At 45.8% G+C, this 22,921-nt stretch overlaps 1 protein-coding gene across 1 annotated transcript; it reads right to left on the bottom strand.

Annotated features, from left to right (window-relative positions):
• Nucleotides 1-2,683, bottom strand: Gpr27 (G protein-coupled receptor 27). The gene has a single exon (XM_021165099.3). It carries the CDS (start codon nt 2,372-2,374, stop codon nt 1,238-1,240), a length of 1,137 nt encoding a protein of 378 aa, XP_021020758.1. The 5' UTR covers nt 2,375-2,683; the 3' UTR covers nt 1-1,237.
• Between the last annotated feature and the right edge of the window lie 20,238 nt (nt 2,684-22,921).

Genomic DNA, 22,921 nt, shown 5'->3' on the forward strand with positions numbered 1-22,921 from the left:
GTGAAAATACTGGTATATTTGTGTAATGCAAAGAGAAGTACAGATAGAAATCTTCAAAACGCAAGTTACATTAATAAAAACAGAGCAGTTTAAGCAAAAAGTATTATACAGTACTTGCAATGTAGTCCTTCGGTGTCAAGTGACAATGTCTAACAAAGAGATCGTATTTTAAATTATGGTTTCTTATTAATCATTGAAAACAGCCATGAGTAGAACAGCACCACCTAACTTAGCAAACACCGCAGGAAAATGCTTGTCTCCTGGGAGAGGCACCATTATATCCCATATCTTCTTAACCACAGACAAGTCTTCAGAGGGAAAATTAGCTCATAATACAGAGTAAAACTGGGCTTATCAAAGCACAAGCCATTTCCACAAAAGTATTTTAACTTTTTATTGGGGGGAAAATCCCCCAAACCCCTAACCCAAACAAACCTGTATTTTTCTGCCCTCCAGAGCCCACCCCATCCGCAAATCACAATCGGTACAAACACATGCAATACTGTTTTTTTTTTCTCCACATTACTATCCCAAACACTTTTTACTGTTTAAAAGTCACAGTCTCACAGAAAGTTTCCATCCAAGACTGATCTACAGAGCAGCTGTTTGCTGATGCATTGTTTTATAATAACTTACACAGGGCCCCAGGCCTTGCTCCTTAAGTGACTCAAATGAGACCGTCCTCCTACCCATTCGAATTTTCTCCTAAAGTTCAGTGTCACCGCTGGGAGAAGTTCCCCACACCCCCCAAACAAGGCACACAGCTCACCTGGCCCTGTGGCCTGCAGTTCTGAGGGGACTTTAGACAACTCTGTCCCTCTCTTCCATCTCCAACATCTCCTAGCTCGCTCTCCTTCACTGCAACGCAAAGGTAATGCCACTTGAGGTTGTCAAAAATAGCCTCTGTAGAAAACTGGCCATGGTCGCTAGGAAACTTTGCATGAATAAAACCAGTGTAGCCTTTATCTTAAAAAAAAAAAATCACACGTGGAAGAAAAGAAGTCGGTACCAGTACAAAAAGACTGCAGGGCCTGCTGTCAGGAAGAAAGTATAATTAAAGGACAGAACGGGACCTCAGCATCCCCTCCCCCGGCCCTAGAACAGGGGTCTATACAATCCAAGTGCGTGTCCACTTTGAGAGTCTCCTGAAGGCAGCAGAGAACCAGACAACGGGACAGAAGGGAAAGATGAGCGGTCACAATTGAAGCCAGAGGGAGCCTGGGTGGCAGAGCGCGCTTCACAAACCAATGCCTTTCAGGTCGCAGGGGAGGGTGGCCTGCGTGGCCTGGGGACTCTGGCAGCAGGGAAACTGGGCTCGGAAACAGTCCCTCAGCTCCCGGTTGAAGAGGAAACACACCACGGGGTTGATGCCGGCCTGCGCGAATGTCAGCCACACCGAGGCTGTCAGGTAGGCCTGCGGGACAGCTCCCGGTCGCACCAGGACGCGCAGGTAACTGGCCACCACATAGGGGCCCCAGAGGAGCAGGAAGAGCAGCGTGATGGCGTAGAACATCTTGCACAGCCTCTTCTCCGTCTTGAACTCCTCCAGCACCAGGAGGCGCCGGGCGCCGCGGCCCGGGCCTGCAGGCCTGATGCCCACGAGCGCAGGTGGCGTGGGCCCGCGGCCGAAGCCCGCCGTCCAGTTGGCAGCCGCCTGACCGGTGGCGCCCGGGCCGTGGAAGGTCCAGTCGTGGCTGACGGCGGGCACCAGGCGCGCGGGCCGCATCTTGCGGCGGTCGTGGATGAAGAAGAGCAGGCGGAGGTAGACGAGGTGCGTGGCGCCCACCACCGCGGCCAGGAGCAGCAGGAAGCCTAGCGCACCCGGGGCGCCGTCGGGTCGCTGCTCCAGGGCGCACGGCGCGTCCTCGTCGTCCGCGCCACCGCCGTCCAGCACCGGCGGGAAGGCCGCGGCCAAAGCCAGCGCCCAGGCGGCGCACACCAGCATCGCGGCGCACGGCCAGCCGGCCAGGCGCTCAGCGTAGAAGCGGTGGTGCGCGATGGCCAGGTAGCGGGTGACGCCCACGCCCAGCAGCAGGAAGGCCGCGTGGAAGCAGAAGAGCGCGGCCAGGAAGGCCAGCAGCTTGCAGCCCAGCGCGCCCGGCGGCGTCCCCGCCGCGGCCGCCGCGCGCCGCGCCGCCAGCATGACGGCCGGGAGGCAGGCGAGCGCGCGCAGCCCGTCGGCCAGGCACAGGTCGAGCAGCAGGTAGTACGGCGCGCGGTGCAGGCTGCGCTCCCGCACGATGAGCAGCGCGAACAGCACGTTGCCCGCCAGGCTCACGCACAGCAGCAGGCTGAGTGTGGCCAGCCTGAGGCCCAGCGCGGCAGCCTCGGCCCCTCCGCCGCCGCCGCCGCCCGGCTCACTAGCGTTCGCCATCGCGGCCGTGCTCCTCCTCCTCCCCGCCGGCCCTCGCCGCTCGCCGTAGGCCGCCCCGGGGCCTGCGCTCCTCCACGCTAGCTCTCCCGGCCCGCGGGGTTGTCAGCCCGCGCCCGGCCGGCCCTGCCCCGGGGGCTCCGCGCGCCTCGGCCGCGCCGCCGCCGCCGCCATCTCAGTCGCGGTGCGCGCAGGAGGCGACGGCCACTCCCTGCGCCCTGGGCGCGGCGGGCTTCACTGCGGGCAGGCCCGCAGCCCCCCGCATGCTCCGCGTCCTCCTCCCGTTCCTCCTCCGCCGCCGCGCCTCTTGGCTCTGCCCCCCGCCGGGCCCGCCGCTGCCGCTGCCGCCGCCTTCGCCACCGCCTTCGCCACCGCCTTCGCCGCCGCCGCCGAGCCCCCTCCCCTCCGCCGGAGCGCGCAGCGTGGCCGCCGCCGCCAGTCCCGCCGAGGCATCCCGCGCCGCACCGGGCCTGACTGGGCTGGGGGCGCCGTTGCGACAGCCGGGAGGGGAGGCAGGGCCCAGGACGCGAGGTGGCGACAAGTCGCGTTTGGCCCCAGGTAAACGGGGGTCCGGCGGCGGCGGCGTCAAGCGCCAGCGCTGGAGTCACTGTGGCCGGGAGCTGGGGGCACGGTGGGGTGGCAGGATCTGGGAGGCCTGGGGGGAGAGGAGGCAGGGATGTCTGGGATGAACCTTCTGTTTGAAAGATGGTAATAATGGGCAGCAACATAACAGGGTGAGCACAGAACACAGATACCCAGGTGAAGCCTAACGTGGGCGGTAGCACGCGGGGACGGGGGTAGTGCACCCCCTTCACCCCTACCCCCAAAGACAACTGTAAAGTTGCTTCTATTCGGAAGCCTACCAGTTACCCCAGCAAGCCTAGGTTTAGAGGGCAAGGGAGTCCAGAGCCAGGAAGTGGCCCAGCTGGGATCTCAGTTTTACTTAGTCCTGTTTCCAAGGCTGGACTTTCAGGGACCCTCAAGCGTGCTTGCTCTCTAACTCTTAAGTGGAACTAAACGTGTACCACAGAAAGAAATCAGGCGTTTTCCTTAAATAATGTGTGTCTTTCCTGGGATATCTACCCATTCCCTGGGTTAGTCTGAAATGGCCAGTCCCATGTTCTGGCCCTTAAACACCTTTTCTCCTGCTGGGCCCACTGTCCATACCAGCTTCTCAAATGAGCCCTTATACGTAAGGCTTTTGGAGCAGACTGCCTGTCACTGGCCTCTTTATTTGCTTCCTAGCACTTAACAGTTTCCCATCATCTGGTTTTATTTCTTAAAATCTTGTCCATCTGACTAGTCCCTAAATAGTGCGCAAGTGCATGCGTGCATGAGTGTGTGTGTGAGTGTGTGAGTGTCTGTGTGTGTTTATATCACTATCCTCATTGCTTAACATGGGAACCAAAATTAAGGGCTGTGGTGTTTTTCAGATATACCGATTAAAAATTCTACGTGCATAAATGGGCATCTTGGTGGGCATTCCTAAAGTCACCATCCGAGAGAGCCTGAAGTGCCTGTGACAGGTGCTGGAGAAGGAGAGAGGCATGAGGACAACACACTGCTTATAACATAAGCAGGGTTACATTGGCAGCAGGGTTGAAGAAGAATAACAGCATCCTTGTGGTCATATGCACCTGTGGTCTCAGCACCCCAGAAGCTGAGTCAGGGGGTGGCAAATTGGAAGCCAGCCTGGGTAATATAACAAGCCAAAGCCCAGGAGTGCAGAACCTAGATGTTAGTCCAAAGCCTAAGACTGCATTTTGAAGTCATGGGGGGTGGGGGTGGGGGGGGGAGTGGTGTCCTCTTAAAACATAGTTCTGACTCAGTAGGTCCAGAATGGGTCTAGATAGTGACACTTATATTGGCTGTTGGCCCCACTTTGAGTAATAAGGCCTTGGAAGACAGTTTGGACATTTTTGCAAAAATCTCAAGGGAATGCCTTTCTTGGTACTCCTAAGTGGTCAAGAGGAGGTGACTGGACAGTCCTATAAATATATGTGACAGCGAAAAAGCAGTGTGTTTGAGAGGGTGCCCGAGCTAGGAATTGTATTTCCATCATGGAGGTGAGTGGATGCTGGTGTTGGTTGTTGGCCCACAGACTGGATCTGTGGAAGTGTTCCCCTCCCTTCAAGATCATGATGGGCTGCAGATGTCCCCAGCAGAGAGAGAGGGGGGGAGAAGAGGGGAAGTGTTCCTGGCATGTAGGTTGGCTCCCCCTTCAAGGAGCTTTCTAGACGTCCCACACTACAGCAGGCACAATGTGATGGACTCCCACTCTCAGCGAGAGAATGGGGAAGGGATCTTTTTCTTTGTTTAAAACCAGATGCATAGCCCTAGACAATGAGATTTTGCCACCATGTGGGCCGTACTTGCTCAGAGAAGGAAATTCCTTACAGTCATTGAAGACACCATCACTGGGTTCTCCATGTTGATGTGAGAGGTAGCTTCTATATACTGAGCATCCAGATGCCAAGCACTATGTTAAATAAACAATGAAGTGTTAATTAATGTCGTTGCTGTGGCCGGCCGTGTGTGGTATATATAGTTACAATTTCTACTCAGCAGATAAAGCAGTGTGAATATATAGAGTGTGCATGTTCGTGGGGTTAGGTGCAGAAGACAACCTAAAGTATGCCTCCTCAGGTTCTTGAGACAGGATTTCCTGCTCTTCTACTGGTGTGGAGCTGGCTAAGTAGCCTGGGCTACCTGGCTAGCTAGCCCCAGAGAGTCATCTGTCTCCTCTTCCCTGGCACTGAGGTTGCAAGCAAACTTAGCTGGCGATTTTAACATGAGTTCCATGGATCAAACTTAGGTCCTTCTGCAAGGCAGAGGACCTTACTGAGCCATCTATCTCCCCAGCCCCAGCCTCTGCTTCTTGGGATGAGAAAGCATCGAGAAGGAAAACCGGCAGTGAGTAGCAGGTGCTCGGGACTGAGAATGAGAGTGCCTTTAAAGGGAGAAGAACTTTTCAAAACATCCAGTCAGACACTCAAGGTTTTACTGACCCGTTTATGGCTGAGTGGGAAGTAGGGCCCAGGTCCTCTCATTTCAGGTCAGACCCTTCCCCACTGAGTTGGAATGTTGACAGCGTTGCTGTTATGAGTATAAATCTCCCAGCAAATCATTTAACCTCTCAAAATATAGAATGTTAACATATACAAAATGTGGTATTGGTTGTCTAGGGTCTCTGGGTCTTTAGTTTGTAGGTGAGGGGGAAAAAATGGAGTTTAAATGTGTCTGTGTCCCAAGTGGAGAGAGCTAATCTTTGGAGAAGGGAAAGAACGAGATCATGGTTCCCTTGTGAGAGACAGACAGATAGATGATGGCTAGATAGACAATAGATGACAGACAAACAGACAGACTGCTATATGGCCTGATACATTTATCTTTGGGATCTGAGATTTGATTTAATCATTTGCCCAGAATCAAATAAGCCCAGCAGCAGCAGGACATGTAAACCATGACTGTGGCAGCACTCACGTGTCTACAGCCTTCATTCTCAGCATTTATTCAATAGATTAAAATAGATTCATACTTAAAGAAAAGTCATTAACATTTTATTGGCCAGGATCAACTTGTTTTCTTTTTACTTCAGATAAGACTTTCAAATATTTTCTCAGGCGCCAAATTGAATATCTCTTGTTAAAGGCAAATGAGGTTTTTTTTCCAATAAAAATTTCCATTTATAAGTAATTTTTCTTTTGTACATAGATAGAGGAGTTGAAATTGCCCCCCTCCCATCCGTTATGTTACATCTTTGATGCACGTAGTGTGACTGGTAATATAAACCAGCTTGTTCAGAGAGATCAGTTGGCACATTTTGACACACGCAGCTGTGGCTGTGGGCTCCATCATCATGGAAGCCTTCTTGACCTCTGCCTCAGGTTTCTGTCTTGGAGAACATTGTATTGACAGCCCCATCATATCTCTGAGAAGCAGCGAGCCAGAGTCTGGGCCCATCGGATGTTGGGTTATCAGAGCATAGCACTGGGCTGTTCTGTAGCAGTCGGCCATAACTTCAAGAATGCAAATAGGCATTGGAGTTAGATATAAACCTGGCTCATTCCCACATCAGTCATTATCTGTGTACCTCTGGGAAGGTTCTATTCCCTCTGAATCTCAAAGACCTGCTGTGAGGAACAGTCGGTTGGGTGAGACCTACTAATAGAAAGCAAAGCACAAGGTATGTACATGGTAACATGTGGTCACTGAAGATGATGACTGTGGATAGACGTCTCAGCCAAGATGCTCATACCTCGCTCAGGGAAGATCAGTAACTAAAGATGAGAACAGTTTGACCCCAGCTGATGAAGTACCAGCTTCCATGCTGACATACACTAGCGTGAGTGGCCGTGTATTGTAAAATATGTGCACCAGGTTTATGGCACTCTTAAAGAAACAAGGAACTGCCCTAAAACCTGAAACTACATAACCCACCAGCAGGGCAAAACAGTGACAGAGTTGGAAGTTAGATTTAGAAGAAGTAGTTATATTTCCCTTGATTTTATGGATTTACCATGAATCCATAGGGATCTACTTCCACGTTTTCCATGCAATTTTTTTTTTTTTTTTTTTTTTTTTTTTTTTTTTTTTTGGTTTTTTGAGACAGGGTTTCTCTGTGTAGCCTTGGCTGTCCTGGAACTCACTCTGTAGACCAGGCTGGCCTCGAACTCAGAAATCTGCCTGCCTCTGCCTCCCGAGTGCTGGGATTAAAGGCGTGCACCACCACGCCCGGCTCCATGCAAATATTGAATGTACACTGTGTGACAAGGCTCCTTGAATTCGAGTTGGGGGTAGAGAATATACAAATGGGACAAACTACAGTTAGTCAAGGAGCCAATCAGGTAAGGGTGTATAACCACATATTTCAGTCACTGGTTTCATGTCACTAGCACATAAGCCTTGTTCTCTACAAATTCATAGAGTCACAAAGTTGGTTGGGGGAGGATGGGTGGAGAATGGAGCAGGGCTGGGAATGGCTAGAGCATTTGTTCAAAGAGTTTTGAGGGCTGCAGAGATGGCTCAGCCGTTAAGAGCACTGACTGCTCCTCTGAAGGTCCTGATTTCAAATCCCAGCAACCATATGGTGGCTCGTAACCATCCATAATGAGATCTGACGCCCTCTTCTGGTGTGTCTGAAGATAGCTATGGTGTACTTAGATATAATAATAAATAAATCTTTAAAAAAAAAAAAAGTAATGAAATTTTCCTGAAATTAGGTAATGGGGACAGTTGTACAATGAATGGCCCAAGAGGACAGAATTGCAAATAATTCAAAGTGAAGCCCAATTTGTGTTAATATGAAGCCATCGCTGTGACCTCATTAAATGGTGGAGAGTTGTCCAGAGTCATACCGACTTCTGCTCATGGTTTTCTGAGTGAATGTCAGCCTGTGGGGTCTGACTTCTTGCACTGTCCTGGGAATGGCCACAGAAGTCACCCTCGTTTTCTGGATGGTACAAGTTTGCCTCTTGCATAGGCTTCAGTATTTGTAGCAGGAGGATGCTGATGTGGGCTTGGGGGACATATAGAGAGTTTCAGTCGGTACCGTTCTATCAGCCACACGCTCTGCTGTCATTTGTTTCTCTGTAGTGATACACTGGGTGTTTTGGGTGCATTGTCTAGGCACTTCTATAAAACACCCAACTGCTCAGAGTGGTAATCATATAACCTAAGCTCAGACAGAATCAAGTGTCAGGGGAAGATGGATACCCCAATTCCACATAAAGATGGGGTGGGTAGGCATTATTGCTGTGTGTTACAGGTGCCCTCAGAGAGCAGCTGCTTTGGAACCCCTGGGACTTATGGGCAGCTGGGAGCTGCCAGGTATGGGTGCTGGGAACTGAACCTGAGTCTTCTGCAGGAGCAGTGTACACTCTTAACCACTGCCCCATCCTTTTACCCTCAGTTATTAATAACCGACAAGTAATGACAGGAAAACCATCAGCACAGTGTGTTAAATGGGCCGAGCCTCCGACTACAAAGTTGGGAAGGGAAAAACAACACTGTGTTCTGCACATTTCTTAAATCACCCGAAACACTCCGTGTCCCCTGTGTGCAGGTTTGTGCAGTGTTTTTAGAGGCATTGGGCAGTATATGTAAAACACCCTCTTGCATCTGCATCTGAACAGGCGAAAGCTTTTCTAGAAAGTACCCTACAGTGGAAAGGTACTTCCAGTATTGAGAAGGATCACGAGGAACCATCAAATTCCCACTGTTGATACTTGTTTAATGCATTAAATACTCAAGTGACTTAAAGTCATGCCTCAGCATGAGGAATAACCTTTCTTTGAAATCATCTTTTGAGATTATAATGTAATTATGTCATCTCCCCCTCCCCCTTCTCCCTCTAAGCCCCTCCCATGTGCTCACCTTGTTCTCTTGCAGACTCATGTCATCTTTTTCTTTAATTGTTAATATATATTTGTATATCTATACTTAAGGCATGTAAAGTCTGCTCTGACTGTAGAATGTTACAAGCACGTTTTGGGGGCTGACCACGTTAGGGCTGAAGCCTCCCGAGGTTTCCTCCACACATATTAGCATGTCTGTTGGTGGTGTCCGTCTTCGGGTCATGGTTGGGCAGCCATGTTGGTGAGGCTTCATGGGTGTAGATTTTCTTGCATTCCTGGGAGATACAGTCTTACAACAGACTTCCTGATCTTCTACCTCCGATGGCCTTTCTGCCTGCATTTTTTTCACAACGATCGATCCATGAGCCTTAGGTACCAGGGTTGTGTTGTAGATGTATCAGGTGGGACGGGGCTCCACAGCTATGCATTTTGATAGGTTGTAGTTTTCTATAGTGGTCTTCATCAGTTGCATAGAGAAGTTTCCTTGGTGAGCAGGGGTAAGAACTATACTTATCTGTGGGTAAGGATAAATATTTAGACGATAGTTAGAGATTATATTGGTTTAGTAAAGTGATGGTTGTAGATTCTCCTTCATGATCCATGACTTCTCCAACAACAAATTAATTGGTTAGGTTTCCAGTATTGGACATGATTTCCCACTTGTTGCGTAAGTCTTGAGTCTAATTAGAGAGCAGTTGGTTACTGCCGAGGTATGAGGTATGTGTGCCACTACTGCAGCCTTTGTTTGTTATGCTGCTGCGTGCAGCTATGTTGCTATGCTGGCTATTGTTGTGTTTATAGATGTCACAGGTGGATAGGACTATTGGCCGTTTCCCTCCTTTGGAAGCTTGCATGGTGCTTCCTGGTATCATGAGAGCTAATACTCAGAGAGGACGCTTTTGGTTAGATCTACCTTGAGTCCTCTGGACACTGCATATATGTTTTGGGAGTCTTGTTGACAATCTTAACAACTCAGAAGAGGGTTTCTCGTGCCTCATGTCAGAATCTTTGTTAATCTATAGCTTTTGAAGAGAGTATTGCCAGCCAAGATGGGAATATTTCATTCAAACTTATATTTGTTTATGTATTCCCTGATTTACATGTATTACAGATATTTTCAGGTAATTATTAACATTTACGATCTTTTTAGATATCTTTACTGTTATTTTACCTTCCTCTGGCCTCCATTTGTATTTCTCTCCCTCACCTCCCTCCTTAGAGCCCTGCTCTATTTCCCCACTCCACCATCAGATCACCTATTTCTCACCCTGCCCCTCGCCGCCACAATGCCCCCTCCCCCTTACTTCCCTGGCTTCTGCAGTTACTCCAGGTAATGTGCTCACCTCTGACGATTTGGAGCTAGTAGCCTACTTTCAGGTGACCATTCTTCTGGTTTCCATTTCACTCATGAGCTGAGTGGCTTCCTCTAGTGGTTGAGCTTAGTTAGTGTTGTGGTCCTCAGTTTGACTTGAAGGATCCAGCAGGATGTGGGTGCTGCCCTGAGGTTAGAGGATTAAGGCATGAAACCTTCACCTAACAGTCCTCCACCTGACAGTCCTCCACCTGACAGTCCTCCACCTGACAGTCCTCCACCTGACAGTCCTCCATCTGACAGTCCTCCACCTAACAGTCCTCCACCTGACAGTCCTCCACCTAACAGTCCTCCACCTGACAGTCCTCCACCTAACAGTCCTCCACCTGACAGTCCTCCACCTAACAGTCCTCCCGAGGTGTGTGGAGCTAGCCATGGATGAGACCGCATGCCCTGCTTCTACCCTCTCCACTTACTCAAAACCAACTAGGAGCTGGGGAGACAGCAATGGTTGGTAAAGTGCTTGTCTTGTCAACAGGCAGAGCTGAATTCCAGCTCAAGAACACATATAAAAAGCCAAGCATGGTGGTATGTGCTTATAGTTGCAGTGTTGTGGGAGCAGAGATGGGTTCACTGGCTGGCCAACCTAGCCTGGCCCAGCTTGGCAACTCCAAGTCTATGAGAGCATTGTCCCCAAAAAACAAGGTAGGTAGCACCTGAAGAATGACACCCAAGGTTGTCTTCTGGCCTCCACATAGATGTACACTCTCACATCTAGGTGTAACCCCACACACACACACACATACAATGAAATAGTGCACTGAATATTGTAATTGTATATATTTTCTAAGGTGTAGCTTTTGAGGCACATTCCTTCAAGGTGCTTTAAGGTATAGGACAGAGAGAGCCACCATTCAAGATGCATCTATTATTTGTTGATTTTTCTAGATTGTTGCTGTGGTTTCAGATATGGTTTGTGTCCCCTGAAGCCTTCCAGTGCTGGAAACTTGATCCATAATGTGGTGGCATGGGAGACAGAGTGGAGGTCTTAGGAGGGGGAACAGTGTAGGACATACTCAGGCCACTGAAGGTGCTTTGGCTTGTGTCTGCATGACCTACCTAAGATCATGCGAGGCCTGATTACAATCCCTAAGCTTCCTCTCCTCTCAGAACGCCTCCAAAATGTGCCCACTCTCCTTCCATTACCCTTGTCTAGTCTGGACTGCTCTCTGCTCAGCCGCGCCCCCATTCCTTCCATAGCATTCTGTACCCCTACTGTGTGTCTGTACCCCTACTGTGTGTCAGCACTCCCAGAAAGCAGAGCTCACATCTTTCTTTTTTTCCCATTAGCTCCTTATTCGTGTGCTCTGTAGATGCCAGTAGATTCCTGAGAAAGATGCTTTGGAGGTCTGCAGGTTAAGATTTTAGACATCTGGAAATGGTGTATTTTGCTTTTGTACCCAACAGCATAGCTGACAGAGATCTACTAGACTGGGGATAACTAATACAGGCAATTTTTCAGCTGCTCACCTGCCATTTCTATATATCCTTTACTGATGAGTTTGTCCAGGTTTTGCCCATATTTTTTAGCAGGCCGTGTATCCATTACTGTTTTTTTGTTTGTTTGTTTGTTTGTTTGTTTGAGAGTTGGCAACTCTTGAAGCCACCGTAGTTTTAGATGCTACTTTATATCATAGATGTAGCTTTCTTGACTTGACATTGAACTGCCTTAAAGTTCCTTTTCAGTAGGCAAAACCTAAAGAACATGGTGTTCTTTCCCTGGGCACTGGATATTCCTGGCCTAGGACTAAGTGCAGGAGGACGACTTATGAATCTTAGCAGTGGTTTTTCCTAATAAACACACTTCATGTTAAAAAACAAAACAAAACTGTGTGCATATTTTTTCATTGTATGAGTCTTTTGTCCCTTATTGTGTTTTTGACCAAATTCATTCCTGTTTGTATGTGTGCTGCACATGCCCCAAGGGCCACATGTGCCATGTGTTCAGGTCAGGGGACAACTTGCAGGAGGTGTTTCTAACCTTCCACCCTGTACTTCTTGGTGACCAGACTTAGATCACCACACTTGGCCCACTGAGCCGTCATGGAAACCTCTTTAATGTATTTGAAAAAGCAAGGGATTTTAATTTTTATCAAGTCTCATGTTTTCATTTTGATTATTAAAGGGATTATAGTTTTGGTGAATTCTTGCCTCTACCACATCACTAAGATTTTTCTCCTATATTTTCTTCAAGTAGTCTTATTATTTTTTCTTTTGCATTCAGCTTTTTAAAAAAATGTTCCACATTTAATTACGTTTTATAAATAGACTGAAGTGCAGTCAAAGGGTCTCCCCCAGCCCCATACAGACATCCAGTTGGTCCAGCGCCCTTCGTTAACCTTACTGCTTACTCAGTTGCTTTTATATCTTGATCAAAAACAAATTGTCCATACATCTGTGGGTCTATTTCTAGACTCTCTCCTCTGTTCCAGCCATCTCTTTCAGGATCTCAATGCCACACTGCATTGATTATTGTGCTTTTACAATGAACCTCAAAAAGAAGACACTGCTGTTCTTCCAATGTTATTCTTTTTTTCCAAAATTTGGCTATTTCTGAGTCATTACCATTTAAATATGTGTTTGAGAATAAAGTTACCAATTTCTGCAAAAAAAATGCATGCTGAGATTTCAATTGGGATCATGCAATGAGTAATTAAAGTCTTCAGAGCCTTGTCTCCTCCTAATCAGGGCGGAGCTTCTCACTTACTTGGTGAGTTGTTTAGTTTCAACTGTCACCTGAGATGAGAGTCTTGATGAAGAATTTTCTAAATCAGATCGGCTTGTGGGCATGTCTGGGGAATCCTCTTGATGATCCTTGAGGTGGGACGGCACCCCTGAATGGTGGCTGGGCCCTGAACTGTCTGGACGGAAAGGAAGCTAGCTATCTGAGCTGCAGAAAGCCAGGAGCCATGCATTGACTCTCTGCTTCACTGTGGACAGGAAGTTCACCCGTCTGACCTTCCTTGCAGTAATGGACTGTAACTTAGGACTCCTCCGCAGCTTGCCTTCCATCAGCATGTTTTACCATGGCAGCAGAGATAAAACCAGGACATTTGGATCACCCTTAGGCTCTTTTCACAGATCTGTATTTATTTGTTCATGTATATTGTTTGTCAGATTTACTTATGAGCAGCTCATATTTTTAAATTATTGTAAATAGCATCTAAAGAAACTTCCCTTCCAGGTAGTATAAAAATTGGATTGAATTTTGGAAATTGTTCTTGTATTTTGAAACTTTGCTAAATTATCCACTCTAGTAGCCCTTTGGGGAAGTCCCATCAGGTTTACGTATAGATTATTATCTGCGACTGAAGATGACTTTAACTTCTCTTCTAATCTAGGAATTATCTTTCTCTTTCATAACGCCGTTGCCTTGGTGATAGGCTTCAGAATTATCTTGAACAAATGATGAGAGCAGACCGCAGAGGTCTCCCTCTCGTTATCAAGGGGGAAGCGTTTGGCAGGTCACAGTTAGGTATAACAGTAACTGTGCGTCTCTGTAAATGCCCGCATGTGAGCGGGCTCCCTCTCACTCTGACTCTGCTGGGAGTTTCTCCAGCTTTTTAAAGTTTGGTTATAAATGTCAGATTTTACAGATGTCTCTTTGCATCTATTAATAATGTCGTGGATTTACTCACACAGTGACTCTCATGAATATAAATGCAAAAATTCTAAACAAAATCTAAATAAGCGTAACTAACACAAGCATATCTTTTCTCCTACATACAGTCGTTAGTGGTTACTAGGGACTTTCACAAAGTACACCTGGAACTTCCCGGCACTTTGTTAGGTTCTGTGTATCTATAAAATCATCATTGATGTCACCTGTCTCAACTCTGACATCAGTAACTTATGTCTTTTTGTTTTTTCTAAGTCCTGTAACTAGAACTTAATCAATGTTTAGAAACCTTGAAGATTACACATTGGTTTCATTGATTTGCCCTCCCCTGTGTTGTTTCTGACCTTAGCTTTCTTTCTCCTTAACTTGTGTCCAGCTTTGTTTCCTGGTTAGCGTGGGAGCTGGGTCCCTTGACTTGAGGTCATCATTCTGATTTGTGCCCCACAGACTGTCCTCTCTGCTTTCAGCCGCATCCCATGAATTCAGTGTATGTGTTTTTGTAGCCACTCATTGCAGAATGCTTCCAACTCCCCTTTGGATAATTCCACTCATCAGAGAACATACTTGTGTGACTCAAATTCTATTGAATTTATTGACACTAGTTTTATGGCCTGGAATACGCTGTGTCTTGTTGGTTAAAACAAATAAACTTCACATGCACTTGACAAGAGTGTATTGTGTCTTTATTGAGTGGAATGCTCTATAAATGTCCATCAGATCAAGGTGATTGACATTTTGTTAAGATGTTCTTTCTGATTTTTTTTCTTCTGGTCTACTGTGAGAGGAGTGTTAAATCCATAACTGCAATTCTGGCTTCCCATATTTCTGTTTGAACTTGTAACCATTTTGGTTGTATACTCTAGAGTGCTGTCAGGGCTAGAACTTGAAATTATTGTATCCTCTTTGCACATTGGTGCATCTGTGTTCTCTACTAGTCTTCACTGCTGGTATTGAAAACAAACACCTTTGTTCTGGCTTTCTTAATGTGGCATTGCATGAGAAGAATTGTTAGAACAAAATGACTGTAAGAATTAACTTAAAGATACACATTGTTGGAGGAGGGAGGCAGAGAGAGGACAAGGAAGGGAGGAGGAGAGAGGAGGAGGATAAGAAGGAGGAGGAGGAGGAGGAGGAGGAGGAGAAGGAGAAGAAGAAGAAGAAGAAGAAGAAGAAGAAGAAGAAGAAGAAGAAGAAGAAGAAAGAGAGAGAGTGTGTGCTAAATTGTGGGCCAAAGTAGAAGCTACATTGCTTTGTAGCTTGCTTTGTAGTTTGCTTTTATGATCATATCCTGAGCATAGCTTGCAATAAAAATATTTTACAATAATACTGGGAAAAGATTCCCATCTATATAGTAGAAAAACTATAGTAACTAATTTTTCAACTGCCTCTTTTTTTTTTATGTAAAGACAGGTAGCTTTCTGCTTGAGTCTTGCTTGTAATCCTGTTTAGCAATCCCTAACATGCAGTTAGAATATAGTCTGTTTACATTTAATGAGAATATCGGTATCGTAACGTTTATATCCATCTTCCTGCAGTTTGCTTCCTGCTCCTTTCACCCACTCTCCTTTTCTGAAGTTCATAGTTTCTTTCCTGTTAGATCCTTGGTTAGATTGTTTACTCTGCTTCATTATGACTTTAGCATTTTCTTGTAGGTCACAGCACACATCTGTGACTTAGCGAAGTCTACAGTGCTGTTCTGAGTCCTCACTCACTGTATAAGAACTCATCCCGGCATTCTCGAGCATGTCCCAGGCTGTGTCGTGGCTATCACAGGTTTCTGTTGCATACTTTATGAAACTCACACATCATGATTATTTTCATCCTAATGATCCACTAAATACCAATTTCAGGCCTATGTTTGCCCTCCTGGTTCGGGAGGGCCCTGGGGCAGCTCTCATAGCACTCATCTTCTGGGCATGATACCTTTCAAGCTCTGTATGCTGCAAAGTATCATTCTTTTTTTTTTTTTTCTGTTTTTCCTTTGATTTTTCTCTTATTTTTCATTTCTCTTTTAATCTAATTTCTCTATGAATGCCACATTAAGTAAGCTTTATTGATGTTTCTCTATTCTTTTTATGCTTTTGATTTCATCTGTATTTTCTTTTGTCTGCCTGGGGTTGACTCTCCTCTCCCTTCAGTTCCTTCCATCCATCCTTATTTTAATGAGGCAGGGTCTGAGACTGGCATGGTTACTCTGTGGTGATTTCCCTGCCTGTCAGCCTTCTGAGTGCTAGGATTACAGGTGTGACTCACCATGCCCAGTTCTTCCATGTAAAGATTCACTCGATTGATGGAGGGCTTTTCTCTTCTCCCGTGTAGGCATCAAATGCTATAAACTCCCCCTCAGCAGCAATTTCACTTCTTTGACAGATTTTGTCGTATGTTAACTCAAATATATATATTTTAAATTTCTTTACTATTTTCTCCATATGAATACTGTTTAATTTTCAAGCATTTGGAAATAGACACCCCCCCATATGTGACATATGTGCATGTTGATGTGTGGAGATGTGTGTGGAGATGCACATGCATGTGTGCACACGAAGGCTAGAAGTTGACAACCAATCAGGCATCCTTTCCTGTATCCTAAGACTTTGAAGCCTAGTTGTTTGGGACACAAGTGTTTAGGATGAGCCATCTCCTGGGCAGGGATGCTTCTGGGTGTGCTGTTCCCTTCCTTGTTGCTGAGGAAATTTGCTCAGCTTTCCCTGACATTAGTTAACCACTTTCATTGCTTACATGGTCTCTTTCTTTGTTCTTTTCCTTTCAGTTTATTCACATCTCTTGTAAATAGCATTTTGTTGGGTCATGTTATTTTAATTGGTGTGTGTTGCTCGTGTGTCTGTGTCTCTCTGTGTGTGCTCGCACGCATGCGTATGCCTGTGGAAATTATTTGGATGCCATTACTCCCCAGGCATGGTTCACCTTGGTTTCTTGACATGCAGTCCCTTGCTGGTCTGGAACTCCCCAAGAAGGCTAAGCTGGCTGACCAGAGAATCCCAGTGTCTGCTTGTCTCCACCTCTGGAATGGTTGGCAGTGACACTCGAGATATCTGCCCGTGCACCCCTCTCCTATGGCATCACAAACATAGGCGACCACTCTTTTCTTTTTTTCTACCTGGGCTCTGGGAATTGAACCCACACTTTCCAGGCGAGCACGTTACCCCCTTACAGACTGCAGTTTCCTCAGACCCGGTTTTTGTTCACCTCGCGCCATTGCTTTCTGGGTTTCCCAGATCTGAGTTCCCTCCTGGTGTTGCTGGCTTGCGTGCATAGCTGCTCAGTGACAGCTGTGTCCTTTGTATTTGGCTGGCGGTGTTGTCTGTGGGCTTCCGCCTTTGCCAGCTTTTCCCTTCCTGGTACTCTGTCTAGAGAAAGCCCTTTCTTAAGACTCTTTCTGTGTCCACGGCCATTTCTGGGTGCCAGTGTCTCCCTCTCCAAGTGTGAGCAGTGAGTTACACAGGAAGACCTAGGGGGCTTCATCCCTGTGTGCCAAGGACTCAGCCGGTGCCTGCATTCTGCCCTACTCACTGTCATCTTGTTTATTTATGGTGCGCTGGATGGGAGGAATGGCAAAAGCATGCTCACTGTTTTCCTGATAGAGATTTCCTCGAGTTTGTAATTGAGCAGTATTTACTTAGCGCATAGTCCTAGATGGACAGTCATGCGTTATCTTCTCATTAAGTTGCAGACATTGTCCGACTGTTCTGTCTTCGTACCCAAATTATTTTCTATGAAAAGAACTCTCTAACTTTGCTCTCATTATTTCCCATATGATTTTTTTCTTGATGGTCCTCTGTCTTGGTGTGCTTCTTTTTTCTTCCTTTGTCTGTGCTTAGGCTTCACTGAGATTTTAAAAATTTAATTGATTTTTTTAACATGCTGAAAACATAATGCAATTTTTATACAAGTCTATAAGCGGACTCTGAATATATTCCCTCATTCCCCTTTCAATGCCAGGCAAACGCTGAGCCATACCATCAAGGCCTGATAGAGATTGTATCTGTGGGTTTATGACATGCAAACAATCCTCCCATAGCAGGTGACTCAGCTAAGTTTATGATACATACCGACTTGCTTTAACTTGTAGTCTGATGTGTGTGTGCCAGTTGTACTGTTTATTCAGTGGGTGGGTGTCCACAATACACCACGGATAGAGGTGCTGTCCCCCACCATGCTGTTTCAAATGCTCAGAGACACAATGTGAATACGTGCTCAGGTCAAGAGCCTATCTCATTTCTCAGAAGACATAGAGGTGCTTTCGGGGGGGTGGAGGCCTGTAGAGGGATGGGCAAGTGTTAGGAAGACAGGCTAGGACATAGGGGATTGGGTTGCAAGTCCATACTTGTTTGCTACATGTTGGGAATGCTATTAAAATCCAACGTGTAAGGCGGGGAAGGTAATGTTAACTGCAGCATAAGGCCGATCTGTGGATTAGATAAGGGAGTGCGGGACATGGTTAAGTACTGATGAAAATGGAGGTAGGGGTGTGTGCTCGCGTATACACACACACACATGTTTTCACACACCTATGCATACTCATATGAATACAGGAAGAGGGCATTCGGTGCCCAGTCATAGTCCCTTGAGATTGGATCCCTTAGTGGATGTTGATATTTTTTTTTGAGGGGGATGGGAAAGCAAGGCTTCCTACCCAGCATGCTCCCAGGATCTTCTTGTCTGCACCCCTGAGTGCTGGACTAACAAGTTCTCAAGTCACTCCAGAATTTACATAGGATCCCAAACTCAGGTTTGCGTGGTTGTGTGGCAAGCTCTTTCTTACCCACTGTGCCATGTCACCAGCACCATTAAGGGCATAGACTAGGCTGGACTCCAACTTGTGATGCTACAACCTCGGCTTCTCCAGTATATCCCTCTGGCATGCACTATGGAGCTGGCAGTTCTACTTATTGAAGTAGTTTGAGGCTCACAGCAAAACTGAGTAGAAAATGCTCCCCACCCCGTCCCTGATGTCTTACACCAGAGTGCATCCTCTGAGATAACTGCTGCTGCAGCAGCATCGTCACACGTCGCCTTACACTTGGCTCTTGATTTTGGCAGATATGTAATGACACATGCCCACCATTGTGGTAGTATAGAGAATATCTTCATTACCCTAGAAGTCCCCATGGTCTACTTGTCTGTCTCTCTCTTCCTTCCATGAGCCGCTGGCCCACTGATCTTTGTCTCCATAGTTTTCTTTCCAGAATGTTGTGGGTTTGGATTCGTACCGTATGTGGCCTTTTAGGTTGGTTTATCTCAACTAATAAAGTGGTTACCCTGTGTGTTTTAATGGTTTGATAACAGGCACGCTTCTCTTTAATAGTACTATTCTACTGTCAACTCACCTGCTAAAGGCCACCTTGGTTTCCCCTGAATTATGTCAGTCATGAGTATAGCTGCTGTAAACATTTGTCTATGTGTTTGTAACTCATAAAGAACTGGGGTGCTATTGCTTGGTCTTGTAGGATGAGGAGTCCTTGCTTTTTAGGGTGCTGATGGGTTCTATCAAAGTGGCTGCACCATTTAGCATCCCCAGCAATGAATGTGAGGCCCCACTGCTCCATATTCATGCCAGCATTTGTTTGAGGCTTTAGCCATTCTAGTGAGTTATGTCACTGTTGTTTTAAATTTCCTGATGATACAGAATGTTGAACATATTTCCTTATGCTATTTGCTGCCTCTATGTCTTTGGTGAGATTTCGAGATCTGTTTTATTCTTTTTTCTAGTCAAGTCATTCATTTTCTTGTTGAGTTTAAAGTGTTCTTTGTATATGTTGGAGCTATTCCCATTTTTAAAAAATATGTATTTATTTTATGTATATGAGTACACTGTCACTGTCTTCAGACACACCAGAAGAGTGCAACAGATCCCTATTACAGATGGTTGTGAGCCACCATGTGGTTGCTGGGAATTGGACTCCTCTGGAAGATCAGTCAGTGCTCTTAACCGCTGAGCCATCTCTCCAGCCTGCTGTTTCTATTTTTTTATTTATTACTGGTCTTAGTGCCTAAATAAGGCATTTGTAGAGACCTCAGCATAGCCAGGGACATAAAAACAAAACTTAAAAAATTGCTTCCTGCCGGTCATGGTGGCACACGCCTTTAATCCCAGCACTTGGGAGGCAGAGGCAGGCGAATTTCTGAGTTCAAGGCCAGCCTGGTCTACAAAGTGAGTTCCAGGATATCCAGGGCTATACAGAGAAACCCTGTCTCAAAAAACAAAAAAACAAAAAAAACAAAAAACAAAAAAAAAAAAAAACAAAAATTGCTTCCTTTTTTGTGGGAGAGGTGGAGAAAATATTTTCTACCTGGAAAAGGGAAAGAATGGTTGCTTTTCTAGGTAGTTTGATCCAGAAAGATCTTTATCTCTTATCAACAGCCTGGCCTCCATGTTTCTCAGCTGTTGATAAAGAGTGGAAGCTGCCACTCAGCTCTGTGTCCCCGCCCCCTCTATGGTTCCACTAGGAATCCAAGTCCAACATCAAACCTGTTAGCAACTCACCTCAACTTCCAGACAGCTACTCTGGCATGGAATATTCTATTCAATCCAGTTGCTAATGCTACTGAAGAAAGGGATGCCTTGCAGTGGGTAAGGAGGCTGTATATTATACTGCCTGGCCCCCCTGCTCTCCCAACCCTTCACAGTGCATCCATAGGTTCATGTTACTGGACTCATTTTCATTTTATGTCTTTTTATTTACACACCAATTCTTTTGCAAGTAATTGTAATTCTCCGTTTTATGAGAGAGGGGCTCTGTGTCTGAGCATTCCTACATAAAAGAAAGAAAATGATTGTTTTTAATGCAGATTTGAAAGAAATATAATGGATTTCAGCTACAACAATTTCTCCCCATTTAGAAGAGATGAACACCTAGTTAGATGAACAATGTCATTCCTCCTATAATCGGAATACATCCTGTTTCCATGACAACCTGTACTTACCAGATTGCCTGGTAAAAGAAGTATTTTGATTCTGCCTTTGATAAAGGACTTGACCACACTCTTCATTTCGACAATTCAGTTCTATTCAGGGCTTTTTTTCCCCCTCCTTTAACATGGGGCGCTTTTAAGAGGTAGGGCCCGAAGCCCATTTTAGAGGTAAATTTCCTTCAGAATGACAGGAAAGGCCTCCCTAGCCAAATGCTGATGAACATAGAAAACGAGGCCACTGCCATGGGTCGGGTCATAGTCATTTTCTGGTATCTTCCTATTAAATTAAGTCAACAGCCACGATGCTCCAACTTATTAAGGCGCTGTTTGATCTGCGGAGGAATGATTCCACTGTTCATTTCCATCCGGACTTTCTAAACAGGAGGGGCCTCTCTCCACTGCTCATTTATATCTTGCCTTTATGGATGGCCTGTGTCCTCTTACAGCTAAATCCTGTTCTTGCAAGGAGAGTACTGCTAATGATTTTCTCTCAAGATGAAAAATAGGGAATTATTTGCATCATTAACTATGCTTTTTCAAAATTTGAAAAATAATGGCACTACATTTTATTGACAAGATTATGTTTAATGTAACATAAAATATTTAAGTTCAATATGGTAAGAAAACATGACCCTTAGACATTTTAAGAATGGTAGGAAATAGAGCAAAAATGTGGGAGAATTCATTCTAGTTTTGAGGGTTCAAGTGAGTTTGGGAAGAACAAAGTGATTCTTTGGTATCCCCAAATCATTGTCAACGATAGCAACTATTTATAGTCTGAAACACTCAATACAAAGTCACCAGAGGGCCACCAAGTATCTCATTATTAGACCTCATGTTTTGTAACAGGCCCCCCTCCCCCCCCAGCCCCCCTACCTGTGTCAATAGGTACATAGTATTAGCCTCTGAGAGTGTTATTGACCAAAAATACTAAGAAACTTTGAAAGTAATGCTACAGCACACAATGTAACAGTATGTATATGCTGTGTAACAAATGAAAATAAAAGCAAGTGAGACATCATCAGGCCCTCTGTTTCTATCATTCCTACTGATATTTATCCTAGTTCAGGGGACTGAAAAACTATAGATATTCCTCCTGATGAGTGTCTGACAGCATCTTCAATGTTCCTAATTAACATTTAGCCATTTAGCATGGAAGTTACTGTCCTGAAAATGCTATACAAATCTTTCTCTCCCCCTCCCCCCTCCCCCCTCCGTGTGACTTCATTTTAAATCCTACTTTATTTTTCTTTACTTCTTGACTGCCCATCAGTTGGTAATGAATTCCCAACTTTTAGTGTACTTAGCTCTTTAGAAATAAATGACTGGTCTGGGGAGATGGCCCATTTGGTTAAGTTCTTAACACAGAAGTATACGTTTCAAACCCTCAGCGCCTGTATAAAAATCTGGCCACAGAGGTGTGATCCTACTTCTGAGGAGGCTGAGATGGGTCCTTGGATCTCACTGTCCTCCCAGCCTAGCTGAACAAGTAAGACCAGGTTCATTGAGAGACCCTATCTCAAAGTTAAGTGGACTGGACTGAGAAAGACACCTGTTGACCTGTAGCCTGTTCTTTCACACATACATTTAACATATGCACACAAGACACAATACATACACACACACATCACATTGCCACTAAAGGGGAAAAAAGAGATATATGAGATATGATATTTAACAGAATAGTTCCACAGGTGCTTTTGTGAAGGCATCTTTCTCCTGCAGGGGTCACTCTTCAGGCATTTGCCAAGTTTACATTCCATAAACGTTACTTTAGTTTTTTGTTTGTTTGTTTGGTTGGTTGGTTTTTTTTAGCTCTTAAGAGGCAAGCTCTCACCTCAGGGGCTTCAGCTAACTGAGGCTTTGAGAAACATGAATTAGCCGGTCATTTCCTGATATGTTCCTGATATGTATGCAGTCACAGCAAAGGCCCTTTCCTTACTTGGAGTTCCCAAGGCTAGACACGTGACCATTATTTTTGAAATTGTCAGGGCTCTGATTTTCAAACAACAACAAATGCAGAGTTAATTCCCAGCATCCCTTTCGCCAGAGTAAGTGTCTGATGGTTCTTTGTGCCCCTGGTTGGCAGTGCTCCACATCTCTTTGTATCTTGCACAGTGGAACTTTTGCCTACCCTCGGGGGACAGTTAGAGATTGTTAATGGTGGAAAGGAAAAGTCTCAGGCAGTTCTGAGGAGATGGAAGCACCACAGTGTGAGTAGGCCAATGGGTTAGGAAATCTGATTCTCCCATGAGCCAAACAGATGCTGA

Source organism: Mus caroli, unplaced genomic scaffold, assembly GCF_978045245.1.
Source record: "Mus caroli unplaced genomic scaffold, Mus_caroli_1 scaffold_7, whole genome shotgun sequence".
Taxonomy (NCBI): Eukaryota; Metazoa; Chordata; class Mammalia; order Rodentia; family Muridae; genus Mus; species Mus caroli.

Excerpts from the sequence above, each read along its gene's own strand:
- Gpr27 (XM_021165099.3), bottom strand. The coding sequence starts at position 2,374 with ATGGCGAACGCTAGTGAGCCGGGCGGCGGCGGCGGCGGAGGGGCCGAG.